The sequence below is a fragment of the Garra rufa genome, chromosome 21 (genome assembly GCF_049309525.1).
Source record: "Garra rufa chromosome 21, GarRuf1.0, whole genome shotgun sequence".
Classification (NCBI taxonomy): domain Eukaryota; kingdom Metazoa; phylum Chordata; class Actinopteri; order Cypriniformes; family Cyprinidae; genus Garra; species Garra rufa.
In genome coordinates, this window is record NC_133381.1 from 6,719,815 (window position 1) to 6,735,131 (window position 15,317).

Here is a 15,317-nt window from a genome sequence, read left to right on the forward strand (position 1 = left end):
AATGCTGTTTTGCTGCGCAAGAAAAATTTCCTATTATTATAACTTTTGTGCTTTTTGTGGAAACCATTTTTTCAGTATTATTTGATAAATAAAAAGTTTGTTTATAGAAATTTATAAAATATTTGCACTCTTTTACTTCAATGCATCCTTGCTGGATACAAGTACTAAATTCTAAACTTAGAGTTTTGAATGCAAATTCTGTTTAATTTTTTGCTAAATTCTTTTTTCTTTTTTTTTTTGCCAAATTCTGTTTAATTTTTTGCTAAATTCTGTTTTTTTTCCAAATTCTATTTTATTTTTTGCTAAATTCTGTTTTATTTTTTGCCGAATTCTATTTTATTTTTTGCCAAATTCTGTTTTATTTTTTTACCAAATTCTTTTTATTTTTTTTGCCAAATTTAGTTTTTTCTAAGTGTGTTTTTTCAGTAAAATCTTCTGGATTCCATTTTTTTTCCATTAAAGTTTTTCTAGACTGTTTTAATCTAGACTCTAGACTGTTGTAATTTAACAGGTTTAACAAAAATTTTATTTTTAAGGCCCTATGAAATAGCCCTCCCTTCCTCAAATTCAGTTCAGTTTTTTCCAAATTCTGTGTTTTCCATTAATTTCTAGATTCTATATTAAAATGTAATAATCAAAAGCATCTCGTTAATTAATTTTATAAAAGATTAAGTTATTATTTTATTTATTTTATTTTTTTTCAGAAATACTGTGTTGTGTATTAACATTTTTCTGGTAAATAAATTATGGTAAATATTTTTTCTGTAAATATTCCTTGAAGAAACATATTTTATTAATAATTTTATATTATTATTATTATTAGTAGTAGTAGTATTGTCATTACATTTAAGTAATATATTTCTGTCACAGTTTCTTCAAGTAAAACCAAACATTTATTTTGACGGGTCCTATGAAATCTGTTTTATTTTTTTGCCAAATTCTGTTTTATTTTTTTGCCAAATACATTTTCATTTTTAGAGGAACCTTTAAGTTTCTGTTTGTATATGATATGACAATAGTTTCTCTATGACACAGCAGTTCTAGAGATTGTTTGTGTTCATCTACTCATATATTGAGGCAGCAGAGACAGAAAACACCTTGCACTTCAATATGTGCACTTCAATATGTGCACTTCAATATGTGCACTTCAATATGTGTAGTAAATGCCTTTTTGAAGCTTAATATTCACAAACACTAGTCCATATCACATTTTGATTTAAGTGTACTGACCTACTTTTGATTTTTTCATCTAAAATTTGGCAAATTTAATGTCATTCTATGTTATACAGTAAATTCTCTTTTTATGACTGGATTCTGTCAAGGAAATCATAGGGTCCTATGTAATTATGCTTTTCGTTAAATTTTTGCACTGGCTCATCCAGACACAGTGTGCTTGCTTTTACGTAAATCTCATGAGCTTTAATCTTAGTTTTTGTCAGTTTTTCTTAATTGCTTGGCTTCTATAGCAATTTGTATTCAGTGTGCACAGACTTATTTCTTAAAGGAGTATAAAAATTCTCCAAAAATTAAGAATATGATCCTTTTTCCCCTCTACCTCAGTATCAAGTTTCCATTGAGCTCTTAGTGCAACCTTGCTTTCATTATAAATCTCAAAAGAGCTTTTTGCTATGGTAAATTGAAAAGCTGGCTGGCCATTGAACATTATTACAGGATTCAGCGGCCATTTGGGTGAGATGTTGAAGGAAACTCACCTCACGAGCAGTGTCATAATTCATGTCTATACAAGGCACACGCAAACATTCACTCCGACTTTATTACAGCTCCACGTCAAACTCCTGGATCAAATTTACGAGTGGCGAATGAGCGAGAATAAGAACCGTCTGTATTTCGTTCCCGTCTCTGACACGCAGCTTTAGATAAGCTGTAATGGAGACACGAACTTGCGACACTTTGATTCCTGTTTGTTTGTGCTTCTAGTGCCCCGTGGGCAGGTCACAGACGGGGCAGCGAACACCTCTCAAACGCTATTAAAACTAATCCAGTCCTCAAAATGACAGGTTCAGATCTCTGACCTATTTGTTTTGACTTCCTCTTATGAGAGCCAGGGTTATGCCGTGTGGAGGGAGGCTTTTTGTGTGTTTCCTATGTGGCTTTCTCTTAGGAATAGAGGTGATTTACAGGGCGGACACAAGTCCCTACTGTGAAGTCCACTGTGAATTACTGCTCTGTCTCATTAAGAAGCTCTCTAAAGTGCGCACTGGACTTGAAGTGGCTCTGAGGTTGTAAAATAAAGCAGCAAGCCACAACATGGCTCAAAAAGATTTTTCCTCCATGTAAACCAAATAAAATAATAGCAATATTTGCATTAATGCATTTTGCAGAAACCTTTATCAATAGGAACTTACTTTGCATTTAAAGAGTGTTACCTGGGATTGGAATCAACTTTGTCCATCTTCCTTGTATTAATGCGATCTCCTGTTTTCTCTCTAACAGAGACATCAAGCCGGATAACATTCTTATGGATGTGAACGGACACATTCGACTCGCAGATTTCGGCTCCTGTCTTAAGCTCACAGAGGATGGAACGGTTAGTATGTTAGCTGAATGAATATCACACCAGATTGTTAATGATCATATTTCACAGAAGAAGAAAACAGTAATCAGGGATTGTTGTTTAGAGCTGTTTGTGTGAACTGGGTCTCTCTATTTATATGGGAGTGGGTCAGACGAATCTTACAACCATGATTTCCGAGATTCGGAAAAACGTGGACAGAATCGAGAAATCCATTAAAAAAAACGGAACTTACTGTATAATCAGAATCTCATGGGATTTGTCGAACTTTGAAAGAATTAATCAAAAGTAGGTCATTAGACTTGAATTCATTTAGAAATATGTAAATATTAAGCTGCAAAAACACTATTTAAATATGAATCTTGCATGTTCTGCCTGTCTCTGTATGAATAAAAGGCACAGACACACAGTTTAGTTTTTACTACACATGTATTGTAGCACGTGTGACGCTCACAATGATTTCAGCGTCTGTTGTCTAATTAAATTAGGGCATAAATACATGAGCAACATCTCCGGAACTGCCATGAGTCACTTCATGAGCATTTTACCGTTTCATTTGAGTAAAACTAGTGTCATGTCATGTACACAGTCAAAGTCTAAAGGTATTCACGTGCATGGCAACCTGTCAAAATAAGAGTTTGGTTTAACTTGAAGACATTCTGCCAGAAATATATTACTATTGTAAATTATAATGTACATACTACTACTAAAATTATTACAATTTTATTTTTTAAGGAATAATTACTCAACATTTTTTTCTATGTTTTAACATTAATAGGAAATCACCTTCGTTTGCCCCCCAAAAATAGTTTAATTTTCAATAATTCAAAGATAAATTAAATTATTGTTTTATGCCTTCATTTGATAACCAGAAAATTTTAAATTCTCAACACAGAATATCTGAGGCGGGAAAAAAACATTTCATAAGGTTGAAAACATAAAGTTGTTTTATGCATTCAAATAATTAGACATACAGAATTTGGTAACAATAATATATATGGTAAAAAAAAAAAATTATAAGGCCATAAACATGTAACTCGTAATAAATTGATGTGAAATTTTGTAAGTTTCATGATTTTAATGAATTAGACCTTCCTTTTGATTAATACATTTCATTTAACTATTAAAAATGAGTCCAAAAAAAATTAAAGTAGAATATAGAAAAATAAAAACAGAATATGGGGGAAAAAATTTAAACAGATTTCATAGGGCCCTACTTGAAAGCTTTACAACAGAAATGTATAATTGAGGAAAGTTCAAGTCTCTTTAAAGGGAAAAACTGGCACCATTAGCAGTATTTCATGGAATTATAATTCATTCCCCCACAATCATTTATCTTGGACTGATTTTCCCTCATTTTTATATACTTTTTGACATTTCAAATAAGAGTGTGCAATATTGTGATTCATCTTAAAAACTGGTTGGATTTGTTCCTTAGACCTTATTACTTAAGAGTTGTGTTTTTTAAATCACTTAACAGAAAATTAATGAAAAAGACCTAGACCTAATGCAATGACATTCATACATTTTTTAAGTGTGACGTATGTTTCCAAATACTTTTTGGGGTCAGTTTCTGATCTAGTTGTTTTCCCATAATTTAGTTCACTTCCTGTCCACAGAATATTTGGCATAAAATCAGCATATTAGAAAGATTTCTGAAGGATCATGTGACACTGAAGAATGAGTAATGATGCTGAAAATTTAGCTTTGCATCACAAAAATACACTATCACTCAAAAGTTTTCATACAGTAAGAAGTCTCTTCTGCTCACCGAACCTGCATTTATTTGATCCAAAATACAACAAAAGCAGTAATGTTGTGAATTTTTTTAGTATTTAAAAAAACAGCTTTCTATTTGAATATATTTTAAAATGTAATTTTTTCCTGTGATCAAAGCTGAATTTTCAGCATCATTACTGCAGTCTTCAATGTCACATGATCTGCAAAAATCATTCTAATATGCTGATTTGCTGTTCAAGAAACATTTTTATTATTATTATCAATTTATTGAGTAGTTTTTTTTTTTCAAAGCATATAAATTAAAATGAATTAATTAGAAATTAATACTTATACTTAGCAAAGCACTAATTCAGAAGATATTTATTTCAGATAAATGCTGTTCATCTGAACCTTCTGTTCAGCAAAGAAGCCTCATAAAATTCTACTCGGCTGTTTTCAACATAGTAATAATAATAAGTGTTTCTTAGGCAGCAAATCAGAATATTTGAATGATGTCTGAAGGATCATGTGACACTGAAGAATGAGTAATGATGCTGAAAATTTAGCTTTGCATCACAAAAATACACTATCACTCAAAAGTTTTCATACAGTAAGAAGTCTCTTCTGCTCACCGAACCTGCAATTATTTGATCCAAAATACAACAAAAGCAGTAATATTGTGAAATTTTTTTAGTATTAAAAAAACAGCTTTCTATTTGAATATATTTTAAAATGTAATTTTTTCCTGTGATCAAAGCTGAATTTTCAGCATCATTACTGCAGTCTTCAATGTCACATGATCTGCAGAAATCATTCTAATAAGCTGATTTGCTGTTCAAGAAACATTTTTATTATTATCAATTTTTTTCAGTTTTCTTTAATTAATAGAACGATTCAAAGCATATAAATTAAAATTAATTAATTAGAAATTAATACTTATATTTAGCAAAGCACTAATATTTCAAAAGATATTTATTACAGATAAATGCTGTTCATCTGAACTTTCTGTTCAGCAAAGAAGCCTCATAAGATTCTACTCGGCTGTTTTCAACATAGAAATAATAATAAGTGTTTCTTAGGCAGCAAATCAGAATATTTGATTGATGTCTGAAGGATCATGTGAATGGAGTAATGAAGCTAAAATTCAGCTTTGAAATCTCAGGAATAAGTTACGTTTTAAAATATATTCAAATAGAAAACAGTTATTTTAAATAGTAAAAATATTTGTGTTTTCTGTACTTTGGATTAGATAAATGCAAGCTTGGTGAGCAAAAGAGAGTAAAAAACATTTAAAAATGTTACTGTCCAAAAACTTTTAACTGGTAGTGTACATTACTTTTGAAAGAAAACATTCTTTTAAATTTTGATAATATTTCACAATATTACTGTTATTACGATTTTAACTGTATTTTTAGTCAAATAAATGCATCCATTGTGAGCATTAAAAAAATACCCCAAGCATTTGAATGATGTTATGTTGATCGGTACTTTAAAAAAGTTAATCGAAAAAGCTACAGGATAAGTTAGGTCACCAAGACATCTTTCTCCTAGTGTTATGATGGGAAGCGCTTAGACATGAAATTGTGAGTTTAGCTTGACAAAAAAAAAGAAAAATCTGTTGATGAAATTGGGCTCTGGCTCTATCCTCTAGACCAGTGGTTCTCAATCCTGGTCCTGGGGGACCCCTGCTCTGCACATTTTGCATGTCTCCCTTATTTAACACACCTGATTGAGATCATCAGCTCATTAGGAGAGAGATCCATGAACTGAACTAACAAGTTGATGATCTCAATCAGGTGTGTTAAATAAGCGAGACATGCAAAATGTGCAGAGCAGGGGTCCTCCAGGACCAGGATTGAGAACCACTGCTCTAGGCACGCTGTTTTAATATAAAATAATGGGAGACCCAGAGGACACCCTTGGTTTGAAAGGCAGTTTATGACCAGAGTTGTATTTCAGTCACACATCTTTGAAGCCGGGGTGAGTATTTCATTTGATATGTGCTGCTGTTTTCTGGCACGTCGCAGATAGCTCGGCAGGATATCCCCCCGACTTCTGACAAGAACAGCGTGAGTGTGGTCTCTGCGTGTTCGCACGTGTGTGCCTAACTCTCTTCACATGTCCGTGTGTTTTCAAGTGTGTGTCACTGCCAGCGAGAGCAGCTAATTTACTGCCTCACTTCCACAAATTCTTCCAGCTGCACACATCTGCCACAGGCTGCATTACAGACGGTTTCCGCCCCCTCAGCCCCCTTGAACCCGGGCCAGGAAGCTCCAATCATCCCCCCCGTTCATTAGTGGTCTCTAGTGATACCTCTCTCTCTTTTTCCCTCTCAGTGCGGTCTGTGTTCTGAGAGGTCTTTGTGTATCTGAATACTTGGACCGTCATGTCCCCCCTAAGCCACGCCCTCCTCTGCTGGCTGCAACCAATGCGATGGCTTTAATTGTTCATTTGCATTTTACAGTGATGAGTGCTGTGCCAATCAAAAGCATTTCCAGGGATTACTTTGTTTTGCAACCTTGTTGGCTGACAGGATGTGATGTGATCTGATCCGCTCAGACAGACACTGAGCACCTCTGTTTCTGTTCTCAACATGCCAGGTCCTGAATTCTCCTGCAGTCTTAATGACAAATGCCACAGTAAATAGATACAGCTCACGAAACCTATCAGGAACATATCCGTTCACATTTCATGACAAAATTCAAATGGGAATTTTTTTTTTTTTTTTTTTTTTTTCAGGAATAAGAAAAAAAGTATTTACATACAAATGTATTTTCTTTATGCAAAATATCTACGTTTCTGTTTCTGGCTTGTTTTTTGTATATATAACCTCTACATGTTCTTGACAGGTTTTGTGAAATTCACTCAAATGAATCAAAATTGAAATAAAACAAAAAGTTCTCTTTTATCTGAACGTATTAAAGACAGACCTTTAAAAGCTAACCAGACACTTCCCTAAATGGCAAAAAAAAAAAAAAATCATTCACATAAAGCAAGTTTCGGTGAAAAAAGTGATTTTTTTTTTCTTACAAAAAGTCTCATAAAGCATTTGTACAGAATATATATGAGAAAGAAGAAAATAACTTGTTACTACAATTGACTACAGACTTTTAAAGACGTAAATCAGAGAACAAAGCAGAAAATACTGTGTGTTTCCTTTTGAATATATGTAACCCTTGACCACAAAACCAGTCATTAGGGTCAATTTATTTGAAATTGAGATTTATACATCATCTGAAAGCTGAACAAATAAGCTTTCCATTGACATATGGTTGTATTTCTTGATGTATTTGTTAGGATAGAACAATATTTGGCCGAGATGCAACTGAAAAAGGCTGAGGGTGCAAAAAAAATCTAAATATTGAGAAAACTGCCTTTAAATTTGTCTAAATGAACTTCTTAGCAATGCATTTTACTAATCAAAAAATAAGTTTTGATATATTTATGGTAAGAAATTTACAAAATATCTTTAGTTAATATCCTAATAATTTTTGGCATAAAAGAAAAATCTATAATTTTGACCCATACAATGTATTTTTGGCTATTGCTGCAAATATACCTGTGCTATTTAAGACTTGTTTTGTGATCCAGTTTCACATATAGTATTGTTGTCATACTTGAGGTCATACGGTAAGGAAATAGCATGCAGGCATTGTACATAATCAACCAATCATGGCATGCAAGATAGTGGGATCTACAGAGAACAGTTAAAGCAATGCAAATATGCAGATATAAAATGGACAAAGACTGTTGAGAGCATGGCAATAGGAAAACAAAGCTAAATCTGGTTATTTTCAGCTATTTAGAAATCCTGGGCAGTTCAACATATGGTTACCCTAATATATTGCGTGTATACCTAGAAAGTCTCTTGTGCCAACCAGTTCCTTGTGAATTTGACTTAGTTTCCAAAGAAGAATTGATATAATATACATATGCCTCTAATCTGTTTAAAGCTTGTTAGATTAAGACTTTGTGTTCTATTTTTGTGTGCAATATGCAACCTTTCCTCTTCTTGAACTTTCCAACATGTCCATTTTCTGTCCTCGCAGGTGCAGTCCTCTGTTGCTGTGGGCACTCCAGACTACATCTCCCCTGAGATCCTGCAGGCCATGGAGGATGGGAAAGGGAAATATGGCCCTGAATGTGACTGGTGGTCACTGGGCGTCTGCATGTATGAGATGCTGTACGGGGAAACTCCTTTCTACGCAGAGTCACTAGTGGAAACGTATGGGAAGATTATGAACCACAAGGTACAGAGCCATAGCAGTTTAATTTTAAAACAATAATCCATGCACTGCAGTGATTTAACACATTTTTATTGTTTTTATGCTTTTTTTTAAAAGAAGTCTCTTCTGCTCACCAAGCCTGCATTTATTTGATTCAAAATACAGCTAAATCAGTAATATTGTGAAATACTTTTACTATTTAAAATAACTGTTGTCTATTTAAATATATTTTAAAATGTAATTTATTCCTGTGATCAGAGCTATTATTATCAATGCTTAAAACAAGGTTCTTTGATAAATAGAAAGATCCAAATATCAGCATTTATCTGAAATACAAAGCTTTTTTAAAATTGTACATTATACCATTCAAAAGCTTAGGGTTTAATAAATTATAGAATTTATACTGTTATTTAGCAAAGATGCTTTAAATTGATCAAAAGTGATGATGCAGACATTTATAATGTTACAAAAGGTTTCTATTTCCGATAAATGCTGTTTTTTTAAACTTTCCATTCATCAAAAAAACCTGAAAAAATTCTGCTCAGCTGTTTTCAAGATAATTATAATAATGTTTTTTTTGAGCAGCAAATCTGAATATCAGAAGGATTTCTGAAGAATGTGACTGGAGAATGTGTTTCAAAGCTGAATTTTTGGCATCATTAATGCCAAAAATTCAGCTTTGAAATCACATGAATAAATTACATTTTAAAATATATTCTAATAGAAAACAGTTATTTAAAATATTAAAAATATTTCGAAATTTGACTGTTTTTGCTGTACTTTGGATCTAATAAATGCAGGCTTGGTAAGCAGAAGAGACTTTTACTGTTCAGAAACTTTTGACTGGTAGTATATATGGTTAATTATTTATTTTAAAGTCATATTGAATCATGAAAACCTTAAACACAAAACACAACAAGTAACTTATTCAGTTCATTAGCCATATTATTTTATTTTTATTATATTAAAAATGTCATTAAGTGTCATAAAAGCCTTTTAATATTGTGTCTTAAATATTGTGCTTTTACTTTGTGTTTCCCGCAGGAGCGGTTCCAGTTTCCTGCTCATGTGACGGACGTCTCTGAAAATGCCAAAGACCTGATCCGCAGACTCATCTGCTGCAGAGAGCATAGACTGGGCCAGAACGGCATCGAGGACTTCAAACAGCACCCCTTTTTCACCGGCATTGACTGGCAGAATATTCGCAACTGTGACGCCCCGTACATCCCTGAAGTCAGCAGCCCATCTGACACGTCAAACTTTGATGTGGATGACGACTGCCTCAAGAACACGGTAGTGTTTTACACCTACATTAATACAATCACTCATTGCTGGGGTTTGAATCCACAAACTCTGGTCTTTAATCGAAATGGTACGGCTAACACTTACAATCCCTGCTCTGTTTTAGGAGACAATGCCGCCTCCTTCTCACACCGCATTCTCAGGACACCATTTCCCATTTGTAGGATTCACCTACACTAGCAACTGGTAAGAAATCAGCTGAGATATCACTGTCAACTTAGATGATCATACAAGAGATGCAGGTCCAAATCTGGCCTGCATGGTGTTGCAATCCCATTCCCTTGTTTAACCTCCCTTAAACCCACATTTGAACTGCTTGAAGCACTGGTTTTACTATTTATTGACACATAGTTGTGTGCTACAACTTTTGTCTTGGGCTCAAACTGAGCCCCCATTGGTTTCCATGCAATTTGCCAAAAAACCTGAAAAACTTTAATATATATATAAAAAATAAATAAAAAAAGCCCTTTATTCTAGCTTGTCAAACACTGAATATGAAATGCAGTTGAAGTCAAGTTTACATACACCTTACAGAATCTCCAAAATGTTAATTATTTTATCAAAATAAGAGGGATCATCCAAAATGCATGATGATATATTAAATTTATAAAAATTACCCCGTTCAAAAGTTTACATACGCTTGATTCTAAATGCTGTGTTGGTACCCAAATAATCCACATCTGTGTCTGTAAACTGCTTGCTGTTCTTCAGAAAAATCCTTTGGGTCCCACAAATGTTTTTTTTTTTTTCAGCATTTTTGTGTATTTGAACCCTTTCCCGATGACTATTATTTTAAGATCCATCTTTTTACACTGAGGACAACACAGTAATAAGAATCAAGGGGATGTAAACTTTTAAACGGTGTCTTTTTTTTTTTTTTTGCATATTGCATTGACCCACAACAAAAAAGCTGTACCCAGTTTTTTAACAGTATGAGTCTCTCTTGTGATCATTTGCCCCTCTCTTCTCGTACAGTACTCTGTCCGACCGCGGTTGCCTGCGGGAGTCTGCGGCACCTGCGCAGATGGATGTGTCCGTGCAGCGCGGCCTGGAGGACAGTCTGGCTACTGAGGCGTACGAGCGGAGGATCCGCCGTCTGGAGCAGGAAAAGCTGGAGCTCAGTCGCAAACTACAAGGTGTCTGTCCATCTTATACCTCTAGAGACCTATCAGGTTATTTTCTGTGTTAACAATCCCACAAAGTTAGTTCTCTGCCTGGCTGACAGCTGAAATGTCTTCTGATTTTCAGAGTCCACAAAAACGGTTCAGACTCTGCAGCACTCCAGCGTGGACGGGCCTGTTTCCTCCAACAGAGAGGTTGAGATCCGTGGTCTGAAGGAAGAGTTAGAAATGCTAAGGAAACAGATTGCGGGTAATCTCAGACACTACATATGAGCATGCATCACCCTTATGTCTCATGTAACCAGATGTTATTCTTACATTATTGTTTGTGTTTTTGGCTTATGTTTTTGTCTCTCTCCTCCTTTTATCTCACTTCAGATACAGGACAGGTGGAGCAGAAGTTAGAACAGACCAGTTCTGCCCGCAGAGATCTGGAGGACTCCTCCAAACAGGTCCGATCTCTGGAGAAACAGCTCAAGAGCATGAAGCAGGAGAGAGATGAGCTGCAGAAGGTACAACTTTAACCGCAGCCTCTCATAGCAAAGTCGCATACATTTGTTTGACAGTCAAAATCATGATATGGTTCAAAAGTTTACATACACCTTGCAGAATCTGCAAAATTCTACAGCTTGTTTTTTTTGTTTAGTGATAGTTGTTTATGAGTACCTGTTTTCTGAACAGTTAAACTGCCTGCTGTTCTTCAAAAAAAATCCTTCAGCTCCCACAAATTCTTTGGTTTTTTGGCATTTTTGTGTATTTGAACCCTTTTCAACAATGACTGTATGATTTTAAGATCCATCTTTTTACACTGAGGACAACTGAGAGACTCGTATGCAACTTTACAGAAAGTTCAAACGCTCACTGATGCTTCACAAGGAAATACGATGCATTAACAGCCGGGGGTGTAAACTTTTGAACAGATGTGTAGATTTTTTCTTATTTCTCACTTTTTAATTTAGTACTACCCTTCAGAAGCTACAAAAGATACTTACATGTTTCTCAGAAGACAAAATAAGCAAAATTTACCCTAATCTTCAAATTCAAAAAGCTTAATGCGTTGTGTTTCCTTCTGGAGCATCAGTGAGTGTTTGAACCCTCTGTAATAGTTGCATACGAGTCCCTCAGTTGTCCTCAGTGTGAAAAGATGGATCTCAAAATTCATTGTTGGAAAGGGATCAAATACACAAAAAATGCTGAAAAACTAAAGAATTTGTGGGACCTGAAGGATTTTTCTGAAGAAAAGCAGGCAGTTTAACTGTTCAGGGCAAACAAGGGACTTATTAACAACTATCACTTAAAAAAAAAAAAAAAAAAACAGTGGTGGATTACTCCGGTAACAACACAGTATTAAGAATCAAGGTGTTAACTTTTGAACCGGGGTAATTTTTATAAATTCATCTATTCTCTTGTGGACTACATGTAAAGTCTTTTATGTGAAATATCTTTTCTCAGTAGTAAATAAAAAAAAAAAATTTGCATTTTATATGATCCATCTTATTTTGGTAAAATAATTAACATGTGTATTAACAAGGTGTATGTAAACTTTTGACTTTAACTGTGTGTGTGTGTATATATTTGTATTTTTCCAACTTTTTTGCCTACAGAGTCTGCAGGAGTCCTCCGAGAAGCTGAAAACTCAAGGCAAGGAGCTGAAGGAGGCGGGCAGCCAGAGGAAAATGGCCATGCAGGAGTTCACCGAGGTGAGCGAGAAGGTGACAGAGCTGCGTTCACATAAACAACGAATTTCCCGACAGCTCCGGGACAAAGAGGAGGAGATGGATTCCCTCAATCAAAAGGTGGAGGCACTGCGGCTAGAAGTGCGCAAAGCCGAGCGGGCCAAGAAAGAGGTAAATGTGTGGAGGAGAAAGGCTGATCACAGGAGTCTGTTCAGCAGGCTCATACATTAAATATGTGTAAACTCTGTGTCTGTGCGTGTAGATGGAGGCCCAGGCTGAAGAGTGGTCTGCTGAGGCTCAGAAAGAGAAGAAGCTGAAGGAACGCAGTGAGCAGTACAGCAGACAGCTGGAAGAGGAGCTGGAAGGAATGAAGGTTTGTGTACTTAAAAATACTTTATCTCTGTAAATACTGTTAAGGGGGCAACGTGACTCCTCAAACATGGAAAATTTGCATAAAGGCCTGTTCACTCTGTAAAGATAACTATGCTATCGTCTTTTATTCTATAAAACCAGTCTGAAGTCGCACAGGTGTATTTGTAGCAATAGCCAAAAAAAGTATGGGTCAAAATGATCAATTTTTCTTTTATGCTAAAAATCATTAGGATATTAAGTAAAAATCATGTTCCATGAAGATATTTTGTAAATTTCCTACAGTAAATATATAAAAAGTTAATTTTTGATTAGTAATATGCATTGCTAAGAACTTCATTTGGATTACTTCAAAGGCGATTTTCTTAATATTTTGATTTTTTTGCACCCTCAGATTCCAATATTTTCCAAATATTGTCCTATCCTCACAAACCATACATCAAAGGAAAGCTTATTTATTCAGCTTTCAGATGATGTATAAATTTAAATTTTATATAATAAAAGGCTCAAATAAATTAGTTATAATCGTAAAATAGTATAGTCAGTATAAAAGTGTGCAAAATGGTAATTAATAAATTATTGAAATGTAATTTTATAATTAATAAATTATTTTATTATTATCTGTGTTAGTTTTAATACATTATCATATTGTAATTATTTGCCTTGAATTGTTTTTAATTGTTTTAATAATTAGTACATTATTTTATTATTCATAAATTATTTAAACATAAGAATGAAATTAATAAATAGTTTTACTATATATTGTAATACATTATTTTAATGTAGTAAATATTTTTAATTTCTTAATTTTTTTGTGCGTTATTATAATTCTTAAATTGCTTAAACTATTAATACATTGATTAATTATTTGTGTTTGCTTTTTTACATTATCTTGTTATGATTAATATTTTTAATATAAGCATATAATTAAATAGTTTTATTGATTATTTTAATTTATTTAATATGTAATTTGTTTTATTAATTTGAATACATTATTTTTTTATAATTCATAAATTGTTTGTATTGGTTTTTGTTTTATTCAGTATTTAATTGCTTTTACTAATTTCAAAACATTATTTTTATTATAATTCATGCATTGTTTATATTGGTAAGTTATTTTATTGTGTGTAAAGTTGTTGTTTTTTTTTCTTTTATTCACAAAACAGTTGTCACATTTACTAATTTCACATAACTTAATGACCTCTATACAGGTTGCGGATAATTTCCATATTTTTTCTTTCCCTGTCGTTAAGCAGCAGAAACAGGTGGGCCGATCTCCAAGCGTTGGGTCATCTGAGCAGAACCAGGAGCTCAGTAAATTACGAGCAGACCTGGAGAACAAGACTGCTTTCTACGAGGAAGAGCTTTCACGCAGAGAACAGCAACATGCCAATGAACTGAAGAACCTCAAGAAAGAGCTGCGAGAATCAGAGGGACAGCAGCTCACCTTAAAGAAAGAAATAATGATGCTCAAAGACAAGCTGGATAAGACCCGCAGAGAGAGGTATTATCCGACTACCAGAGAGTGTGCTTTACTTTAGCTGTTTTTGAAACGCCACCGTGTATTGTTTCACATGTTAATTCAGGGTCACAGAGGTTGGAAAGTGGTCATGTAAAACTAAATTGCAATCGTTTGTGGTGCAAGGAACCTTGACTAACATTATAAGTGGAAGCAATAAAATCCAGCGTAGAATATGTTTCATAAAATAAGCTATGGAGTTTGGCTTGTGTGAGTATGTTGGCGGTGTGTGTTGGATGCTGAGTGCAGTAACCCTGATGTTCAATAAATCATTTCGCCCTCACAGTCGGAGCGAACGAGAGGAGTTTGAGAGCGAGTACAAACAGAAGTACGAGAGAGAGCGAGTGCTGCTGTCAGAGGAGAACAAGAAACTTTCCAGCGAACTTGACAAGGTGAACATTCACACACTCGCCTCAAGTCAACATGAAATTCAGCAGTTCATTTACTTAATGCGCTGATGCAGGTGATTTCACAGAAATTTAATCGTTTTTAAAATGAAAACTTGCTTATACCTCTAAAAAGTGGCGATGATGTTTTTAAATGTACGGAAAGAATCTTAAAAAGGTCTTAAAAGGTATTAAATTGAACTCCATGATTCCTGTAAATACCCTGATATAGAGCGCTGCAGGGGTGACGTGTTTTTGTTGGCCAGCCACAAAGTTTGCATCACCCTGGTTCCCTCAACAAAAAGAAAATAAGATTTTTTCATTGTCTTTTGAATTATTTCAGAAAATAAGCTTTGTGACTAACAAGCTACAATGTTCCAGTTAAAAATGCAAGAACAGCACTCACATGTTCGGGTGAACAAAGCTTTTATGAATCTTAAAGGGAAAGTACAATTGGCAGAACTTA

General features: G+C 34.2%; 1 protein-coding gene across 1 annotated transcript in view; it reads left to right on the forward strand.

Moving 5' to 3' along the window:
• Positions 1-15,317, forward strand: part of LOC141295298 (serine/threonine-protein kinase MRCK alpha-like) — a 72,653-nt gene that overhangs the window by 32,174 nt on the left and 25,162 nt on the right. The window contains exons 6-16 of the mRNA XM_073826508.1: positions 2,455-2,548; positions 8,302-8,502; positions 9,523-9,771; positions 9,887-9,966; positions 10,756-10,916; positions 11,029-11,151; positions 11,280-11,413; positions 12,506-12,748; positions 12,840-12,950; positions 14,203-14,450; positions 14,752-14,857. Of these exons, the coding sequence (XP_073682609.1) occupies positions 2,455-2,548; positions 8,302-8,502; positions 9,523-9,771; positions 9,887-9,966; positions 10,756-10,916; positions 11,029-11,151; positions 11,280-11,413; positions 12,506-12,748; positions 12,840-12,950; positions 14,203-14,450; positions 14,752-14,857 (1,750 nt within the window). The remainder of the gene's footprint in view (positions 1-2,454; positions 2,549-8,301; positions 8,503-9,522; positions 9,772-9,886; positions 9,967-10,755; positions 10,917-11,028; positions 11,152-11,279; positions 11,414-12,505; positions 12,749-12,839; positions 12,951-14,202; positions 14,451-14,751; positions 14,858-15,317) is intronic.